The following is a 22,577-nucleotide window of genomic DNA, read 5'->3' on the forward strand; positions in this document are numbered from 1 at the left end:
GGAGCATCGATGATGTCCTATGTGATACAATGACACCCTTAAATTAGTTTGCGTACAATGATTTTGTAGACGGTAATCAAATTAATGTACGGGGAAACAAGGTAGCATTAGAAAAATAGGCTAATTTGTACGATCTTGTATCCACAAAACATAATTCGTACTGATAAAATTGCATACAGAATAATTTGTATAAGCCAAACTATATGAATGAACATGCAATATTTATCAGCATCTTAAAGTGCTACGCTCGATCAACAAAGAAAAGACTAGAGATATCAGATATGCACTCACCGATTGCAGAATGCAGGCACACAGTGAAGCAGGGAGTACTAACTGGCAGTAGAAAGAAATGGCTATGGGCTATTCTGAAATGCTGATCGAGACACGGACTCTCTCAACTCAGTCGTGTATCTAAATAACTTATGTCCAGTACCAGCTCACTAAAACAAACCGAGTCTTCTGCCATGCAGATCTTGACTAATACAATTGCATACAGAGTCAAAAAAGCATATCCGAACTACTACTGTACAGTAGCACCTAACGAAAACAAAACTGAGTCTTCCGTCATACAAATTTTGACTAATACTAATGCACATGAATGTATACACTAGTACACGTAAGCTTGCGCTAGAGATCAAAAGCAGCAGAGATGAACTCAGTTGGCATTAAATAAAATAATAGAAGGATGAACTAGTGCATATTTGAAATTTTAGTTACAGACCTCGCAGATCATAATTCCTAAAATTAAAATAAAAAACAAGCTTGTCCACATGAACTCGCATGAAGTCATGAACACTATACTCTAGACCCTGCATACCAAACTAACACTGAACCTATGACCTTAACTCCAAGTAATCTTCATCAAATAAGAAAATAAGAGCATCGCAACATGATCTTGACTCCAAGTAATTTGGAAAAACATAATCCAATGACCAATGATATGTAGAAAGCATAATAATCAACAATACAAGAGCCGATCTAGTTATAAATATAAGAGCTGTACACTTAACCAGAACTCAGGAAATGGGGAAACAAGTTACCACAATTATCTTTGAACTTACTACTGAGAATTGCCAAACAACCTCTCTCTTATAACCTTCAGTCCCTTTGCAAACTCATCTTTTATACTATCTGTCATCCCACTTGTGTCTTGCGTAGCCATTGCTCTGTATGTTCTCCATATTTCACACTCCTTGCCATGCTTTCTTGCCTCTTTATTCTCCTTTGCTGCAAGGTAGGTGATCTTGGCTGTTTCAAGCTTCTCGGCAGAGAGACGTTGCTGCTTTTCTAGTATCCCACTTCGATTTTTGCTAGACTCCATCTGAATTTCCTGATACTTCTTGAGCTCTTCCATTTCTATTGCAGCTCCCTTCGCCTTGCCTTTGGCCTTTGCCACTACGTGCAGCCTTGGCTTTTGTTCTCATTGGGCGTGGTTGATCTCCATTCGGTATAGCGGAGTATGCATGTCCTCCCGGCTCCTCCGCATCTGTCACCCTTTTTTTCTTTGCTTCCTCGAGATTCTTATTGTAGTTATGCCACTTGGGCTGGTCTCGGACAGCCTTCCAGACATTCATGAGAAGAAATTGTCCTCCCCAATCCTTATCATAAAATGCATATGCCTTGTCTATTAATTGGTCATCAGACTACCCACTAGAGTATACTCTAAAAGCCTTGTTCCAAGAGTACTGAAACTGGTAGACCAACTTGTTAACAGTATGCAATCGGTCCTTGGCTGCTTCGCACTTCTCCACCGACTTTTTGGAGTGGTGCTGTTGTAGACAGCAGCAACATCATTCCAATATTGTTCATTCTTCTTGTTATTCCCCTTGATTGGGTCATTGGAATTATTTAACTGGAGCTCATCTACATTGTGAATGAATAAGATTAGTGCATATTCGTTGTGATTATGTAGTTAATCATACAGAGCGACAATGAGTGCATAAAAACATACCAATCTTAGATCCTCCTCTGGATTCCATATAAGCCGCCTGCTAGTCCTCATTTCGCCATCCTCGTTCGCACTTTCAACATCGATGAATTGCTGGGATTGTGAACCAGATGGCATATGTGAAGAGCTCAGCTCATAAAGTGATGGCGATGGAATCCCTTTGGACATCGATGGCCATGGTTCCACAGAAGGAACATGATGTGCGGGAGCAGGACTGCTGCTGAAATGAAATTTTGGTGACGCAGGTGCATGATGAGGAATTTGTTGTGGAAAGGGGACAGTTGACGCATTCTGGATATAGCTTAGAAAGCCACCAATCGGACGAGGATCTTTACCCTTGAAAAAAGAAAATAAGATGAACACTTGGTGCTAGAAAAAAAAGCAAGAATAACATGAGCTAATTAGGTATCAATGTCAATTATTATGGAACGTACGGTATGCATCCAGATAATTTATCAAGTGCTAGCCGATCAGTCAAAAGAATTCAGTGGCACTAATCAATTTGCAGGAATAAAAGGTACATAAAGTCGTCTGGTCTTTGCTGCATGTGAAGTATATGAGAAAGCTTAATTTTTGTCAGAGCAGTAATCTAGATTTTACACATTGAGAAGCCTATTCAGAGGTTGAGGAAGGCAGTTTGAATGTGGCTGATACATATCAGTCGCCATCTCCTACTTTGAATGCTCCAGGTGAATAAGGTTTGCAGTTTCCTTTTGATGAAGAGGTTGAGGAAGGCAATTTGAATTTTTTGCAGCGTTAATCTAATCCTGTGCATCACATCCATGTCCCACCTAGCTCCACACAAATACCTTCAGAGGTTTTTGAATCTCGATGTGGAAAGAAATAAAAGAGCAAACCTGCTAGCCTTGATGATGGATTTCATGAGAGATACATGATATTGAAGAAGGAAGAAATAGATCGATTTGTTGCTATTGAGGAGAAGAAATTGGAGGATCCTTATTGTAAGACCCCTTTCCCCTCGTTGGGACATAGATTCCTCTCTCTCCTTTCCGATCTCCTCATCCTGCTTTGTGAGCTACCTGTGGGGCGTCAATTGGTTCCTTAGATAATTATCATTTAGATATGTGACTTGTTTGTTAAGTTCTTTGTTTTATTATGATGTTATTCTAAATGATCTATAGTCTTATATCATTATGTGAGATAATAATGATTCACATACTATCACATGTATTAATTGATGATCATATTTCACGGATCATAGATATTGAGATACCAAATCAATAATATGGACACATGTTAGAGAATATGGTGTTGGACAGATCTACCTTGAGATATTACTGGGATTGTTATATGATGTGTCATCAGTTGCAATCTCAAATAGTGTACCTGCAGGATCCTTAGATCTGAGATCGTCATTGATTCCTAGAATGTGTAATGGCACACTTAGAGACGGTCAAACGCTACTCCATGACTAGGGAGTCATAAATATAGCTTTCATATTTGCTATGAAATATTTCGTGGGGTGTGAGTGATTAAGGTCAAAATTTTCCCTCCTATATAACGGGAGAGATATTTCTAAACCTCTCAATGTAGTTAGATTAGGAAGTGCATGACCATACCAATGTGATTAAAGAGTTAATCATGAGTTGAATAATCTGGTACAAGATTGAATGAATGGTAAAGCTATCACAAGGATGTCACGTGTCTCATCTTTAGCTTGATTGGTATTGTGAGACAAAAGGATTGGTGCATGTGCATATCAAGATTTAGCTGATATGATCTTTATATATATTCGAGAGTTAATAAGCATTGCTAGGGACCACTGTTGATTTCAGTTTGGAAAAGGGTTTCTGAGTCAAAGCCTTTTATTCATGAACCTAATGGGTCACACTTAATGGGTTGGAACATGACACATAGATTGGATTCGTAAGAGGGTTTAAACGGATTGTGATTTGTGAGGGACTAGAGTTCTAATGGGATTCCAATATGGTAGCCTATAGTAGGAACTATATAAGGGGAGGGGTGGGGAGGGGTTTGCATAGTTGAGCCACTTCAAAACCCTAGCCATGCCCCTCTCGGCCTGACCTCTTGAAACTCTAGTTGTACGTGCAGTGCTAGCACATCAGCGTTTGACATTCCAACCCAATAAGTGTGGATACTGTAGAGACACTACTGCTATTATGGCGTTGATCGGCTCGACGCCGCTCCTGGTAAGGCAATCACGACTAGTCGGAACTCTCCCGACTAGGTAGTCAGAACGCTCTCGATAAGGAAGTCGAACTCGAAGATTGATCCTGACTAGGAGGTCGATCGTCTACAATAACCCTGCTGAGTTTGACTATTTTCTCTACATCGACGCACACTTCATTAGATTGGTCTACTTTAACTCTTCTTCCGTTGCACTACGTATAAGTGGTAATGGTCCATGATCCTCTACTTACATAGTTTTCTAGTTGAATGCGGTTGAAATTTTTATTTTGCGCTAGCGTAGCCTACCAGTTCCCCAACAGCTGATGGGGGAGTTTGCCTTCCCTCATTGAGGTTGGTCAAGTAGTCTAAAAAAAATCTATTTCGTACTTTCTCTGAACCTTTTTTTATTGAAAGCTTTCTTTTATTAATTTCGACATTTGGGAATGCTTTTGCGTACGATGGTGTTGAAGGGAGCAGTGGTTGCATAACTTTTGGGGATGCATTTATGTACGATGCTATGTAGAGATTCTACTCAGATGAATATTTTTGATCAACACAGTTTGTTTAATCGACAAGTCCACCCTCAATCACAAGGGCTTGTTGATGTTGACGTTGAGTATGGCACTATAGAGCCTAGTCAAGAAATGGGTAAAGTTACACCCATACATTACATCGACTTTTTAGTTGCATATTACAGCTGAAACTGAAATAGCAAAACGTTTGTTAAATGCAGCAAATTTACACCCAAATGGAGTCATCAGATGAATCTGTTCCTTATTGAGCTTCTAAAAGATCATGATTTGCCGGGTTTTCAAACACATAATGCTTGGAGTAAGGAGGCATGGACAAATAATGTTTGTCACCTGAATACAAAGTTTGGTACATCATTTTCTCTTAATCAAGTCAAACTGAAGGAACAAGATTTGAAGAAATATTATCGTAGTGTTTAAGATTTAATGGTTGAAAGTGGTTTTGGATGGGACAATGAGAAAATGATGGTGCATGCACCAGAAAGTGTTTGGACCAGTTTTGCAGCTCACAAGAATAGCAAGTTGGCCCTCCATTAGAGAGATAAGTCGCTCCCATATTTTGATGATTTGGTTCCATTCTATGTTGGTGAGCTTTATATATTTTTTATCAGTGCTTTGTCTTTTTGGTAAAATATTTTAATCAAGTTTTTTATTAAATATGGACCATGATGCAAGCAAGTTAAAGAATGCATCAGTTACATCAACACAACCATCGCATGTGGCTGATAAATATCAATTATCATCTCTTAGTTTGAATGCTCCAGGTGAATTAGGTTTGCAGTTTCCTTTTGATAAAGAGGTTGAGGGAGGCAATTTGGATTTTTTGTAGCGTTCATCTACTCATGTGCATCACATCCATGTCCCACCTAGCTCCACACAAATACCTTTAAGGGTTCCTGAATCTCGATGTGGAAAGAAACAGAAGAGCAAATTTTCTAGGCTTGATGTTTGATTTCATGAGAGATGCATAAAATTAGAGAAGAAAGAAATAGATTTATTTGCTGCTATTGAGGAGAAGAAATTGAAGGATCCTTACTATAAGACCCCTTTCTTAAGATCTCCTATGCCTCCTGTATTAGTCACTGGATCAAGTAGTTGATACACATAGTACAATAATTATTGTGTCATAGTCATGCATCATATATATATATATATGTATGTATTAAGGTTCTAGCAATACCAAAGGTCTTAAACCATAGAGTATATTACAAGCCTAGCCAACAAAAGCGCAGTGAAACAGCAACCCAAAGCCATAAGCATCTAGGATGCGAACACGACCACTAATCTACTCCTCATCCGCGCCTTCGTCTCCAACGAAGTTAGCATCTATTTTCTTATCTGAATGATAGCAAGAATAAGTATGAAAGGTACTCAGCAAGTCCTATACTATTAGTGTAGCCCCCAAGAGTATCCTCACCATAAGATAAGATTTTATGGTTTAGTTTTAAGCGTAAAGCAGTTTATACAGGTATCTAGTTATATTCTCTACTATTCACTTTGAAACAACGTAGGAGGGGCTACACCTCACTCTGCAGTCCTTATCATTATGTCTGGTGTACCTCTAATACCACACAGCTTCTGGTAGATCGAGCTAGCAAGCTCATCATACAGACATTGAGTCCACAGACTCACTCATCAAACATACACATACCCTGAGTCTAACCAGGTGAGGTCATTTCTTTGCATGTCCATGACCGTGGATATAGCTATTCGAATAAATTTACATTCTACAAAGGTTGTACATTGTACCCACAAGATATGCTCAGCCTCCAACCGTTACAAGCGAAGGAGCAAATCATACCAAGATGCTTTAATCATCTTCCCTTGCTGGACTGTACTACGGGACACCCCAAGTGCTTTAGGTCTACGCAAGGGATGACAGGGTACCACCCGAACCTTCGAAAAGAGTATGGTTCCATAAACATCCGTGAAGCACCTGACAAACGCTTGGATGCCCGTTGCTCCTTTGGCCTCCTAGTAAATTGTTCAGCTTGGTCGAGAGACAGAAATGTCAAGTCATGCCCATAATAGACACATGGTTGCACTGGGGTGGCTTAGAATGACGGCGCAATGATTCAGTACTTATACGGCCAGGGCAAGCATCTTTAGTTGACAATGAATACCACGCAGGTGATTCAAGTCCTCAAGAGCATCCTCACTATAGGACTACTCTACTTGCCCCGTCAAAACAGTTTTCACCTATTTTACACACCACATACCATATCCTATATGACAAAGGATTCCACAACCACCAAGATTCATGGCATATGAGTCAATTGATTAATCAGTGAAGCAACATCCCCGAAGAGATGTATTTCATCCTAAACATGGTAGATATCAAGGCACCGTCCGATGTTAATATAGATAACGATAGGTAATTCTAAAGTGATACGTATACTGGATAATGACATTTAAGACATGATAATTGTTTGATAGTACTACAAGGAGTTGATAATAACACAATACATAGCACATGCGATTGCAAGTCAAGTTTAAAGTTGATCAATTAGAATATTGAAAACATGGGTTCAAAATGATCATGGAGATAGAACTTTCCTTCTCTGAAGTCTTTTTTCTAGCCCTTGGTCGAAGTCGGGGTTCTCTGGTTCTGCAAATGCAATTATGATTAACGATGGCTTATATTAGAGAAGAATAAGATATACCAAATGGGATACCAAATGAGAAGTAATGGATATCACACTTAGATAAAAGATATAGATCTTAAATTTAGATGAATTTAAGCAAAAGAATCACCGAATTCAGAGTTAGAACGAAGAAGTTGTGACTCCCGAGAGATTTAATCTAAAATTAAATCGAGAAATACTAAAAAGTTACCATTCATGGGTGGGGCAACAAGTGGGACCCACTAAATAGTGTTGGGCCTACTATAAAGTGTACTGGTGGGACCCATTGCAAAGTGCTTGGGTTGGGTTGGATATGGGCTTTGGGTCGGGTTGCACAGTGGCGGCCCGATGGAGTCAGGCCGCTTGGCTTCGCGGGCTAAGGTAGTCGAGCACAGTGGAAGCTTGGGCTTGGGCCAGGTTGCCCAGTGTTGGACCACGGGGATATGACCTCGGGCTTGCTATGTTGTGCCAGTAGGCTGGCTCACCAACAATCGAGCAACGACATGCATTGGCCAGGTCATGCTGGCGGAGCAGTGTAGCGACGAAGGTGAACAGAGGCTGGCGACGAGGAATCGTGGGGGAGCGACACCGGAGGCTCATCGGAATTGCACTCCCACCAGGGTTTTACGATGATGAATACATGATGGGCATCTACTTGTGAGGGGGGCTCATTTTGGGGCTTATCGACGACAGGCGGTAGTTGGAGCGACATTAGAAGATGGCAAGAGTGGGTCAAGGCGGAGGAGCAAAAGTTCAGCAACACCTATCCTCTATTTGCGTGAACAAGGCACATGCTAACCTATGAATATGGCTTCAAGCAGCTCCACAACACTAAGGTTGGTACACGGGGGTGGCAAGGGTGGCTGGCGGTGATGAGGGGCTCGCCGCTAGTGCCAGCAGGCCACTGGGCAATGGCAGTTGCACTAAGACGAGCTCCGGCTATCCTAGCGCACTACGGAGAAGGTTAGAGGGAGAGACAGGGATGCTCACCGGCATTCTCGGGTAAGGAAGGTGGCTGGCGGCGAAGGATACATGGTGATAGCAATGGTAGAAAGCTTGGCCTAACATGGGCGCTTCCTCCTAGCTTCTGGATAAGGAAGGGCATCACATAGGGGTGGGAAGCGAGCTCCTCTTGCTCCTTGGCTGCATATGGGGAAGGGGCGGTGACAGAGCTACAACGATGGTGATGAATTGGGCGACAACGATCTGTGGTTGGGAGAAGGAGGAAAATAGGGCTAGGCTCCTTGCCTTGTACAGAGAGGGGAAGCAGGAGGTGGCGGTGGTGAGGTGGTGCGGCGCGTGGCTCGGTGGTGGCGCCTATCAGAATTTGCACTGCGCTGGCGGTGTGGGCACCGGCCAACCGTCATGGCGGTCACCAAAGCCACATATGTCGGCAATAGAGAGGGCGAGAGAGAGAGAGAGAGAGAGAGAGAGAGAGATGCCTTGAGAGAGAGGGAGGGGGCATCGAAGCCGCCGGTGTCTTAATGGCGCGGGAAAGCGACGATGACAGCTTGATAAGGAGCAGCATGACGCGGTGAGCTGGAGGTGGTGGAAGACTCCTAGCGGTGGGGTCCGCGACTCAACGAGGGAGAGAGCGAGTGCTACTACGGGCTAACATGTGCGTGTGAGCGCTGGGCCAGGCGAGCGCGGGAGTTGGGCTGGGGAGCGTCACGGTGGCCCATGCATGCGCAGAGGGTGGGGGGAATGAACACCGGGCCAGATGGGCTGCGTTGCTAGGTTGTGCAGAGAGAAAAAGAGTGGGGCGGCGCAAGAAGAGAAAGGATTTTGGTATTGCTTTGGAAGAGGTTAAAATAGAGTTATTTAATTTAGATTTGGATTTGGATTTGGCATTAATTCAAATAAGAGTATTTGAATTAGGATTTGGATTTGAAGCTTTGAGATTTGGGAGAGGATTTGAATTCAAAATATTTGAGTTTGATTGGATTTCAGCTAAATTGAATCTAAGGAATAGATTAGAATTTGAGAGATATTAAAATTCAATTCTCCACTCAAAGAACTATAAAAACAAATAAATCTAAATGCATATGATTCAATTTATTGCAGGGATTGATTTAAAAATTAATTTGGTGCTCTTTGGAATACTTAGCCAAAATAATATATTTGAATATACACATACAAGTATATATATATATCTTCAAATATATATTTCCTTGATTTTATATTAGTTTAAATAATTAGAAAACATTAAAAAGGACTAAATGTTGCTAAAATTTAAATGCTAAAACTCGGGATGTTGCACTTATAGCATCTACAAGTGCATCACAATGCTTGAAGGATTACATGGTCTACAAATGGGAGATATATTGATGGTGGCTGATATCTTCAAAAGTAAGGAGAAAATTGAAGTTTTCTTGTCATTTTCTAGTGTTGCATTACGGTTGGCTTGGATTAAAGGGGGATTGGGTGTAAATAAATAGAACATCAAAATTAGGGATTTTGCATTAGGATATACTTTTGTGAGTATTTTTGTGAAGCAGATGGCTGGTGCTTTTGTTTGGCTTCTAATCTAGGTCACTAGGTGATAAGTAAGGCCCTAGATTGTTACACTCCCTTTCAATAGCTTCAATTATGCTAAGGGGAAAAGGGAACATGCAAGTAGTTACTAGATCAAGTAGAACATGAATGCCACAAATTAGTACAAGAATAGTAATTAACCATGTAGGTCATATCAGTACAATACAATATGTATATATTAAGTTCTTCATGCTACGTAATGATCCTACATCCGTTGTGCTACTTCATATCGTTTTTTATTTCCTGCTTCTCAAGAGTTGTTAAATGCTTGGATATCACCATTATAGTAGTGGTCTCCATTTGGCACGTCAACAATCTGGTACTGGCAAAATACATGCGCGTTTCTACGGACAATCAATATTATATACATACATCATGTAAGCTCAAACAGAAAGAGTAAAAAAAAAAGTGATTATGCCTAACAGATGTTTTCCATATCAGCTAAATAATCAAATCAAGATGCATGTTGTTTATGTGACCATAAGGAGACAATTCAACACCTTTTCTTCAAAAACTGTGCACATGACTTTTGGTTTAAGACCCCCAAATAGTGTCACCAATATTTTTGGTTCATGGTTGAATGAGATTGATGTTAGTGCTAGTGCTCTATGTTGGTAAATTTGACATAGTCAGAATGACATTATTTTGAACAAAGCAAAAATTGACTCTACTATACAAGTTATCTTCAGAGGAACATACTAGTTTCGCTTTTGGGTTCTATTGCAAAAGGTGTAGAAAAGGGACGGTATGCGAGTTGCATGCCACCAGTTGGAGACTACAACAATGGAGATCTTTGCAAGACATAGATGGAAGTTTAGCAATCGAATTTATTTTCGAAGTTATTCTCCATTTATTTATTTGGAAATTTGGGTCATTTGTTAGACCGCCTTTGGTAGCATGTTCATTTAAACTGTGTAATAAGTATCAGCCATGTACATCTATAGATATAGAGGCTGGGATATTTTTCATTAGTTTGATGAAATATAACTCCCTTATCAAAAAAGGTTTATGTGCCATTTTTTATTGGAACCAACAAGATGCATAATGAATGTCACACAACAAGTCCACATTTGTTCAAGGAAATAAACTATGAGTACCAGAAACTAAAACACTATAATTATATTGCATGTTGCATCGCCTTGTCTTTATCACCCGTCACTAATGAGTGTGCCCTCTCTACCCGTCACTAATGGCTGACTCATTAGTGACGGGCCTTTAGGTAACCTGTCACGAATGAGTGTGCTCTCTCTACCCGTCACTAATGACTCCATCATTAGTGACGAGCTTTGAGGTCACCCGTCACTAATGAGTGTACTCTCTCTACCTATCACTAATGACTCCATTATTAGTGACGAGCTTTGAGGTCACTCATCACTAATGAGTGTGCTCTCTCTACTCGTCACTAATGACTCCATCATTTGTGACAGGTTTTGAGGTGATACGTCACTACTATCTTTAGTGATGGGTTGTTCCCTCGCTGTCACTAATGACCCCTCATTAGTGACGGGTCTTGGTCGAGTCCTAACCCGGGCCACACATTAGTGACGAGTCGTCATTTAACCCATCACTAATAGTGCATTAGTGATGCGTATTGAGCAGCCGTCACTAATGACTTGTCTCCTTTGATGGTTTCTTATGTAGTGTTTATCCAAAAAAAAAGTTTATGAGCCATTTTTTATCGGAACCAACATGATGCACAATGAATGTCACACAACATGTCCACATTTGTTCAAGGAAACAAACTGTGAGTACAAGAAATTGAAACACTATAATTAGATTGCATGCTGCATCACCTTGTACTTGCCAAATTAAAGCCAGTTCAAGCCTTACAGACGCATTGTCGCATGTTTTGTTCAGTCATATTAAGGAGCACTATAGTTTACAAAAGATATATGTCAGCCAACATGTCTGTAAATAGCAAGATAACAGAGGCTCAATATCTACAAGATGACTGATAGCATATATGTAAGTTCAGCTCAAGCCTCAATTAATGAGCATTTTTTTGTTAGATCAAAGGATTCCATGTGATAAAAATATTTAGAAAGTAAGCATTACGATGCAGAAGGGTGAAAAAAAAGTACTTCTTTTCCAACATTACTGAGATATTAACCATAAAAGGTACCATGTACGCATAATATGTTAAACATGCTTTCTATACACAAATTTGTGGAACCAAAGTTGTTCTACTTGTAACTCATGCAAAGTCAACATCGCATTTCTTATACAAACAAGTTAATTCCTGACAATAGATGAAAAGTGTCTTTCATGACAAAATAGAAATTGCACGTCACTATGTAGAGTGCTAATGAGTTTGCTACTTTGCAAATAAGGAAGCAACTCCGTGAATGACATGCTTGTACTTGTCTTGTGAAATGGCAACCAAACAGATTTGGTTTGGATGTATTCCTCACATTTGTACCACACACACACTAGATCCCATTTGAAACATAGGGGCAGTCCATTAGTGCACAAACTGATTTAATTCAAAACCATATATCCATTAATTGTAATTTAGTCAACGTTGTGTCCTACGAACAAAAGGTACAGCTGAAGTCTGTGTGAACAAAACAGTGGCACAAAACAAACAAACAGAGATGTTCAATAATGGCAGAAATGGTGTATGGCGATAATGATGGTTTGGGATCACTGGTGCATACCTTAGGTATCGAAACGCTATGCGGAGAACGCAGCCGCAGCTGTTGCTGACGGCACTGAAGTTCATTGCCACAGCTTTGAAATGCCAAATTAGTGATCATGGTGTGAAGAGAGCACATATCAAAGGCACAAATCCGACTATGAGACAGCACCAGCAACGATCACATCTTCCATTGCTTGGTTGCTCTCATGCAGGACGCACTACAGGGAGAGCACGCATGAGTTGTCCACGGACCTCTGGAGCAGCCACCAGGCAGCAGTGCCGGGCTTTGCCACCACCGACGTGAACTCACAACGTGAACGCTACCCTGCGTACGCATGGGTTCGAGGAACACCCGGGCTTCAACAGGAAGGATGCCACAAGCTCCAACCAATCTGAGCAAGAAATCCCCAAATCACATAAGCACATGCACAAACATGCGATCCCCAAATCATGCACAAGCAGAAATGTTTAATCCCCAATTTGCACTACCAATCTGAACATTCTACAGCATCGAAGACCATAGACCTCGGGCCCAGATGCTGCGTAGTAGAGCATCGCTGCCCCGAGCGACGTTAGTGTTGGCCTAGTCATCAACCTCACCACATTGGCATCACTGTCAACCTCTCTCACTCTACGCACTCAAATCAACGGGCTCAGGATGAGGATAGGGATGGCAGTTACCCCCGTTGGGTCGGGTCCCCGTGGGTTTCAGACCCGACGGGGGCAGGCTCAGGTGGGAAAATAGCCCCATGGGGGCATTGGGTCAAGGCCCTGACCTGAATCGGGTTTGGGGTCGGGGCTATGTTTGCCCCCACAGATGCCCCCATGGGCCCCAAAACACGCTAATTGGCCTAGGAGCGGAGGAGCCCAGGCAGCCTAGCCGACCAGCATGTGCACACCAACTAGGCCATGTGCACAAGCATGCTAGCTTGCTCGAATGTGTCCTACCTGGCCACCATCCGTCTGATCACCCATCGCCTAGCCGCCCGTCGCCCGACCTCTATCCGTTAGTTCGACCGCCACCCTCGTCACTTCCCAGCCGCTCGCCATTGCTGCGCCCATCCTGTCCACTCTGCCTCGCCTGCCCACCTTCCACCGCCTTGTCCTATCGCCCACATGCCCACGCCCTCCACCACCGTGTCGCCCCGCCCCGTCGCCCGCACCCCCTCTGTTGCCGCTGCCTCACCCGTGCCTTCCGCCGTCGCGCCACATCGCCCATGCTACTCTGTCTGTGGCCGCTGCCTCGCTTGTGCTTGGGTCCCCGCTGGGTCTCAGGTCCCCCCCAGGGCCAGGGCCGTTTTGCACCCGGTATCCATTTCGACGTAGGGTCGAGTTTGAGAAATTAGGTTTTGGGTCCGATCTATTCTAGCTAAACCCGATGGGGGCAGACCCATTGCCATCCTTAGATGAGGAGAGGAGATGAATTAGCACATAGAAGGAGACGTCTAGTACAAAAGGCAAATAACATGTGATTGATAGTACTTTTGGAAGGTAAGTGGGCCCAACTTATCACGGTGACCATTTGATTAACTTGGATGGATAGTGGAGATCGTTCAAATTAGTCATAACTGGTGAATTATATAGGAGTATAGATGGATCAATCTCTTCATTATAATTACTTGGCCAGAACATATCTCCATTATGTAGGCGTATGAAGTTATTTAGAACACAACAAGCAACATATATGTTAACTTGTTTATTAACCAGGTAATGTAGTCATTAGTATAGGAAATCTCATTTTTAATACACCAATTGCCCTATAAATATGGTTTTTGAGCTGTGCATGTTGAAGATTGAACAACTCCTTGTAATCCCGTGGCTTTTGATGTGCTCTTCCTTATTCTTGTAAATGATGTCTTGTCCCATGGTATGGTGCAAGGAACTACGTTGTATTTGTATAACCATCATCTACAAGAAAAAGTTTGCCAGGAGAAACTTCAAAGCCATGGTCAAGTGCATCTTGTAGAACCATTACATCTGAAGCAGATCCCTCCTCGATAACATGTACATGTACAAACTTTAGATCAAAATCACAAGCTAGCATAACATTATGATATATTGTTTGCTTTCTATTTTGATATGGTTCTTGTCGGTCTAAATGTGTGTCCCATTAATAGAGCTGATAGAGTCCTACATGAATCAAATTATAATCTTGTCTCTAAAGTGATCATTTTGACTTTTTGAAATTAAATGAATTGGAACATGCATTTGTTTATACCTCGAAGGGGTGAAATTTTGGTCTTCTAAAGATCTGATGTGGGTGTAGGGAGGTTTAGCATATATATATATGTATGTATATATGTATATATATATATTTATAAATATATATGTACATATATATTGTATATGTATGTATATATATATATATATATATACAGTATATATGTATACATATATATATGTATATACATATGTATATATGTATACATATATATATGTATATACATATACACACACACGCATGTAAGCCATGTAACTGCATCAAGCACCGCACCAAAATGCCGACTTATTGTTTCTCCATTGTGTTAAAACTCATATTACAAGGTCTCCTTACTTGCATTTTTTGCTAGTGCATACAAGAATATAGCAACTTGTTCTTCTACAGAGACAGCTCTTGGATTAGCAAGTAGTTGTTTCTCATGCAACTTATTGACGAAAGCTTGAAAACATCAACTTCCATGGGAATGTTCCTTTTGCTTAGGCTCCCATGTTCCATTAAGATTTTGTTAATGCGACCAGCCCCTGAAAGTTTTGATGTATGCATCGGTTTCTTACTAGATGATGACTGTGATGAATCTCTGTCCATGGTAGGGAGACCAAAAACATGAACTCATCTTCATTTCGTGATGTTGTCGGTAGTTTGGATCCATGACAATGACAATGAAAAAGTAACAATGGATACTCAAATGTTATGCTGGTTTGTTCTATCATTATCTACAGCCTCATAGGAGAGAAGAAATAAGAAAATAAATTGCTAATCCTTACATACATTCAGAAAAAGTTCAGTTATGACTCACCAAATGAAGTGGCACATTTGATCTCTTAACATGCTTGGTGACCGAGTAGAACGTGCAAAACGGCAATCAAAGAAGAGGTACTTAATTTTCTTGTGTTTGTGATAAAAATTACACTTCTGATCTCTAAGCCATTGCCTTTTTCTAAGATTATCCTTTGTTAACAGAACCCCTTTACGTAAATAGCAAAGGAATATTTTAATTTTTAACGATAACTTTAATTTCCACATTTTACTCTTCTGGATTGGTTCATCACCTGGCACCAGGGCCTTGTACAAAGAGCTAACCGTAAAATTTCCAATTTTATTTAAGCTCCATTTGAACTCATCTTGGCCCCCCGACAAAGTGATGTTTGATAAACGAATTGTCAATTCATTCCATGCGATAAATTTTGGACCATTTAGATCCCTCCTAAACGAAATATTTTTAGGGAATGACTCCATCACCTTAGTTACCGAGTCTAGTTTGTTTCACACTATGTTATATAATGAAGGGTATAGGCACCTCAGAGGCAAGTTGCCTAACCAAATGTTCTCCCAAAATCTAATTTCAGATCTATAATCCGAAAAGACATCTGGAAATTCACACACCACAGGAATACTCAACAGATCCGTGGTGGGAATAGCCTTCAGAGCATAAAGGCAAGGATCAACGGCCTTGAGCTTCAAATGAATTCGGGTGCCGGCGAACCATTACGAGTGATGGTCCGCTGAGCACAATCCATGACAGCTTCATTCTTGGCAAGCCAATTCATCCCCAATATGACATCTATCCCCTTTGAGTCCATCACTAACAAATTGGCACAGAAAGGTATATCGTTGATAATCACTGATGCGTTGGACACACATTGCTTAATAAGAATCTTAGCTCCGGGTGCATCTATAAGATAAGGCATAGGGGTGGTGCCGATTCTCAACTCGTGCCGCTGTGTATAACTCGTCGCTACGAAACAGTGAGAAGCTCCAGAATCGAAAAGAATGACTGCAGGAGCAATGATAGAATTTGAATGCATAAGCAACGTACCCATCAGCACGTGGTCACCATCGTGAACCTCTTCAGCGGTGGTGTGGCGCGCTCGGCCACGCTTGGGGACGTGGGTGGCCTGAGAAGACTACGGTGCAGAGCAGGTGGTGGCCTTGGAGCGATCACCACAACTCCCGGCTTCGGATATGGGTAATCCCAAGTATAGTGGCTGACACGGCCGCAGTTGTAGTACGGGCCACCGAGGCCACCTGTCATGCTCACTTGAGAGTCAACGGGTCTTGCAGGCTACCCTTGTGGAGTGGAGAAAGACGGGCGCTGCACCATCCACATGGAGTAGTCGATGCCGACACATGAGATGGTGGAGGCTGACTCTCAGTGCGGGCGCGTTGAGAGCTCCCGTCCATGGAAGACGACGGACCCCTCTTGCATTTCTTCTCCTCTTGGTGGTTCTTGAGCTTGCCACTCCACTGTGAGAGATGTGCTCACCAACTTGTTGAAATCGGTGAACTCATGTGCGGATAGCCGGTCTTGCATCTTCGAGTTGAGGCCATTGACAAAGCAGTATTGTTTCCTCTCGTCGGTGTTGACCTCATCCTGAGCATACTGTGCAAGGTGGTTGAACACCTGCACGTACTCCATCACTAATCTACCTCCTTGCTTGAGTTCCATGAATTCCCTTCTTTTGATCTCCATAAGGCCCTTAGGAATATGGAAATCCTGGAATGCCTGGCGGAACTCCACCCAAGACACCCGATAATTGGCGGGGTGCATGGCCAAGTAATTGGACCACCACGCGCCCGCCGGGCCTTGAAGCTGATGAGCAGTGAAGAGCGCCTTCTCGTGGTCCTCGCATCGAAGGGGAGCGAGTTTCTGCTCGATGGTGCGAAACCAATGGTCGGCATCGAGCAGGTCCTTAGCACGTGTGAGGGTAGGTGGTTGAGTCCTAAGGAAATCCGAGAAGTCATCTCGGCGCTCGGCCCCACCTCCTCCTTGAGGGGTCGTGTTACGCACGAGAGCTGAAGACCTCACTGGAAGGTCTGATGTTTGAGCAGAGTACTCACCGGAGCAATTCTTCCAGAAAAGGTGTTGTACTGAAGAATGAAGGTTAAGTCTCACCAGATAGTCCGGTGATCAGTGGGAGTTTCACAAGAGCATTCCAGAGAAAAGAAGATAATGCTCAACCCACTGGATAGTCCAGTGTTGAGAATGATGAATACACTGGAGCATTATTACTAGAGAAGGATGCAGCCACTGACGATCGAAGGTTCAACCCATCGGATGGTCTGGTGTGAATGAAATGAACACCGGATAATACACCAGACAATGAACAGTGCAAAAAAGCATAATGGAGTTCAACCTAATGGATGGTCCGGTGATGAAGAATGTGTAACATCGGAGTATTATTTCCGGAGAGTGTTGCATTGGCTCGGTTGGCTAAAGACAACTCACCGGATAGTCCAGTGATGAAGTGATGTGCACTGGATGGTTACACAAGAGCAATTTACCAGAGAAGAAGGAAAAGCTCGGATGGCTCAGAATAAATCACCGGATAGTCCGGTGATGGAGATGAAGTATACACCAAAGTGTCCGATGTTCACAGGGGCTTGAGTGGAGTTCTAACAGTTAGTTTGTAAGAGTGTACTCACTGGATGATCCGATGATAGTACTATTGTTCTCACCGGATCATTCATGTTAACAACTTTTCAGAGCCGTTGGGTTAACGGCTAGTACGTGAGTTTAAGGCTATAAATACCGACCCATTCGACCATTTGAAAGGGTTGGAGTCCAGAGAAGTTCATGTACACCTGAGAAGACATCCAAGCCACCAAAGTGCTTCAAGTGATCAATCAAGGCGATTAAACGCACCATTAGAGAGTGGTTAGTGTGTATAGGCCTAGAGAGAGTGTTGCTTGGTGATTGGTGCCTCGAGATTGGATCAAGGAGTGATCCAAGCTTGTACCCCTTAGTACGCTGACATCTTAAAGTCTTAGTGACTCGCTGACAAGCTTGTTAACCCTCTGGTTTGGTGTGGAGCGACGACAAAGTGATTGTGCGAAAACGCGGAGACTCTTGCCTTGGCGACCCAAGCTCTGAAGTGATCACAGCGGCAAAGAATTGAAAGAGAGGTTAATGGTGAGACATTGTCTTGGTGGCTCATCCGGGTGGAAACCTTGTCTTTGTAAATTGGTGGCTCAAGAGCCATGATCGGATGCCGATCGGGAGCATATTCTTTGCAGAGCAATAACGTGGACTAGAGGTGGCATTCATGCTATTGATACCATGAAAAAAATTCTTGTACCGAGTTTACTTTCTCTACCTTATTTACGTTTCCGCATTTACATTCTTGCAATGTATCTTCTTATATAGGTTGTAAGTGCTTTGATCGGTAGAATAGACACATTAGATAAACTTAGAGCATATTTAGATAGAAATTGATATAGGTTTAGCTTATGTTGTTTTTAGAGCTGAAATAGTTTTAAGTGCCATAATTCACCACATCTTAGGACGTCACCGATCACTTCAAGTATCTACTACAACAATTACAGCATACTTAGACGTAGATTAGACCGGCTGTCCAGACACACGACACTCCATATCAAGATATTTTATCTTCCTTGGCGACACACTGGTCTCTTGATCATCTAAACAGCAACCAACGGTTTCGCGTTCCAGCACGGAAGCAGAGTACCACACTGTTGCTAACGCAGTATCCGAGTGTTGCTGGTTGTGATCACTCCTCGGCGAACTTCACTGTGATGTCCCCAAGGCGACAGTGGCCTTCTGCGATAACATCTCTATGGTGTACATGTCTTCTAATCCAATACATCATCGACGCAGAAACGCATTGAGCTCGATATACACTTCGTTCGGGAAAAAGTGGCCTTATGTGAGCTTTGTGTCCTGCATGTTCCCAACGCACAGCAGTTTGCAGATATTTTCACCAAAGGCGTGTTCAACGAGTTCAGAGACAATCTCTGCGTCGGACAAGCACCAACTGAGACTGCAGGGGGTGTTAGTCAATAGTTTGTATAGCGATGCATTAGTCGAGCCCTGCGGCAGCCGAGTCGCTCGTACACTCAACGTCCTCGCCAGGAGCTTTGCTTTCTCACGTCGCTCGCTCGCCCGGCATGCTCGCCAGCGTAAGAATAGGAATATAGGTTACCGCTTTGTTTCTAAGAGGACTGAAACGATTTATATAATAAGAACCCAGGCTGCAAATAGCATACTCGACTAAAAATTAAAGGATTATTGGTCAAGTTAGAACCCCATGAAAATAGACACTGGTTCTATCTGAATGTTCTGTTTTGCACTAGAAACTCAAATTATCTAGGAACATCAAAGAATGGAACTTTGCAACTAACAAGGGTTTGGTACAGAACTTCCCAGATATCACTGATCATAATTAGCATAATGCATCATCACCTATTCGTGAAACAAGAGATACATTATGCTGTATAATGTGTAGAGTTCTCAGGCTTACCTGCAACGGACAATTACTGGAACAGGTTTCAGGGCTTTGGGTCCATTCCTCAAACCCTTCTGAGACCTGAAATACATGCGATTGTATGAGTTAGTCTTCCATCATTAACAACTACTGGCAAGAACAAGAAAAACTACTTCAAGAACATGATCGCAGCAAATGACCTCAACCTAAATGAAGCTGAGACTAAGCAAGCATACCCCCCCTGATCAACAGCCAAAACTGGACGAATTGTACTTGCCAGATAATCTAAACAAGCGTCCACTATTTAAGCAAGTATCTCCGATAAAAATGTGAACAAACATTCGTCCAATGGAGTGGAATGGTTTTTTTCCACTCTAAGCAGCTTGTTCTTGCAAACCTAAAACAAACTGCCTGGCACGGACATTGTCCAATCAAAGAACAGAAAATGAAAGACAAGTTTCTGCTCCCACAGCTCACGAGCAATTCAGCGAACACCTGGTGCGCGAACACTGCACCACGAGTCTACCACAGTACCGATCCGCACCGGCATTGAATTCATCAGGATGAAAAGACCACGGACCGCGGGCAAACATAACAAATGTGTTGAGACGGGAACGAAAACGGTGGCAGGGACCTTCTTCTTGGGACGGCCATGAGGTCCATGGCGGCGCTGCGGGCGGGGAGCGCGAGGGCAGGCGCCGCCTCCGGAACCGGAGCGGGCGGAGGGATCGGGAGGGAGAACGGTTTGGGCTACGAGAGCTGGGGGAACTTGGTACTGGCCTGCGTAGGAGGTTGGGCCCTGTGCTTCTGCTACTCCGAGGAGACAAAAAGCCCATCCAAACTGGGCCCAAGTTTTCTCCTGGCCCAGAGAGAGACTAGGTAGGAGCTGGTCCGACGGCCCAGCGAAGCAGAAAGAGATGGGATAAATTGTTTTTGCAAATTTTACTGTTGGACAGGGCGACTTCGTGGCAATTGCTAGAGGATAAAAGAATTTGATCTTTAGAGAAAGACACTGACAACTTGTAGCTATTTTATAAGGACTAGCAATTGCACACATATTTCACGTATATAAAATCAATCAAGTATATAGCCATTTAAAAAATATGAAAGATAAATAATGGAAGATTAACTGTATTTTTAGAATATATAAAAGGTAAATATTAGACGCTTAAGAATGAAAGATAAATAATAAGAGATTAAATGTATTATTGAAACGAGAAATAGGGTCTAACTTGGTACGGTGAGCGTTTGATCAATTCGAACTATAATTCCTATATTTTATATGAGTATAAGATAGCGTGCCCACTAAAATAACATTTACTGCTGAATAGAGAGAGAAATAACTCAAAATGTCCTTGATATCCCTGTCAGCTTATATGACTGACACATCTCTCTTTTCTTTCTTTCATCTTCCCTTTCTTTCCTTATTTCTTTCTTTGATCCACCTAAGCCGGCCAATCAGCTAAAATTCTTATTCTACGCACGTGCACTCTGAGCACACGATCTTCCCCTTACATGTGCGTGGGGGCCACGTGAAGGCAACTTTATCCAAACTTTTCTTGGTAATTTTTTCTCAAAATTTTTGAGCTAAACTTTTGTTATTAATTTTATCTCAAAACTTTTAAGTCAAACTTTTATGTTAACTTTTTCTTAAAACATTTTTTAGTCAAACTTCTGAGAAAAAAGTTTCTAACAAACTTTCAGAAGAGGACGTGAGTTATCTGCTAGCGTGTGTGCATGTATTAACAGGGTCCCCAATTGGCAGGGAAACTGGTGACAGCATACAAGTTTGAATTTATGTATGTCACAGTGAAGCTCTTTGGAATACCATCTTCTCTCGGATCTCTAGAGTTGATTGAACAGATACTCAAAGAAATCAGACATACCTCAGATCTAGACCATTTTATAGAGGCTATGCTATATAGGGATGAAGAAAGTATCACATGTAGGGTTAAAATAAAGGTGAACAAAAAAGCTACAGATAGAGTTCCGCTAGAAGTTCCATCAGGAGAGGTGCTAACAATTTATGTCCACTATGAAAAGATCACAAAAATCTGTATTTTTTGTGTTGCTCTATTCCACAACATCAAAGAATTGTCCAAAAACAAATGAAATGCTTCTAATGCAGTAGCTAGCAGAGCAAGTAGAGGCCCTAACTTTTGTCATATATGGACCACGGATGACTAGAGTTTCAGAGATACCTCTTGAAGCTAGATAGGTTCATGAATATCAAGAGAGCACAAATTTACTTCAATAGTTTTAGAAGCACTTTGCACAAAGCCCATCCTCTTCAGCACCTTTGGCTGGGAACAATCAAGGATTGAAAATAGCTGACCCCATTCCTATGCAAGGGATTGAGCCAAATGCTTCTGTACATACAAAACAGACTCTAAGATAAGGAAAATAGATAAGTCAATAAGCAAACAATGATCATGCGAACACAAAGAAGTGGGTATAAGTAAGCAATCAATAGTTGAACAGAAAGGAAAAGAAAAAAATATAGAATGAGACAGAAAAAGGAATAGTGGCAGATGTGCAGGACAATCAGTTAGAACCCACACCACCTGGGGACTGACAACAACAAATCATCAACACCCATAGCATCACACAACAAACCTCATATAACCCATAGCCTGCGACCACAACTCCCCCTCTCAACACAGCTCTAGTCTTCTCTACCATGTCATCCCTAATTCCTCAGCTTTCAT

The 22,577-nt window shown here is 42.1% G+C and overlaps 1 protein-coding gene across 1 annotated transcript; it reads right to left on the bottom strand.

Moving 5' to 3' along the window:
* Positions 1–665: 665 nt before the first annotated feature.
* Positions 666–20,926, bottom strand: LOC133903163 (uncharacterized). Its single transcript, XM_062344501.1, has 4 exons — positions 20,504–20,926; positions 19,906–19,971; positions 1,952–2,284; positions 666–1,863 (listed from the first exon to the last, which is right to left on the bottom strand). The coding sequence occupies exons 1-4, from the start codon at positions 20,924–20,926 to the stop codon at positions 1,849–1,851; spliced, it is 837 nt and encodes a 278-aa protein (XP_062200485.1). The 3' UTR covers positions 666–1,848.
* Positions 20,927–22,577: the final 1,651 nt, after the last annotated feature.

The sequence above is a fragment of the Phragmites australis genome, chromosome 21 (assembly GCF_958298935.1).
Source record: "Phragmites australis chromosome 21, lpPhrAust1.1, whole genome shotgun sequence".
In the NCBI taxonomy this organism is placed as follows: domain Eukaryota; kingdom Viridiplantae; phylum Streptophyta; class Magnoliopsida; order Poales; family Poaceae; genus Phragmites; species Phragmites australis.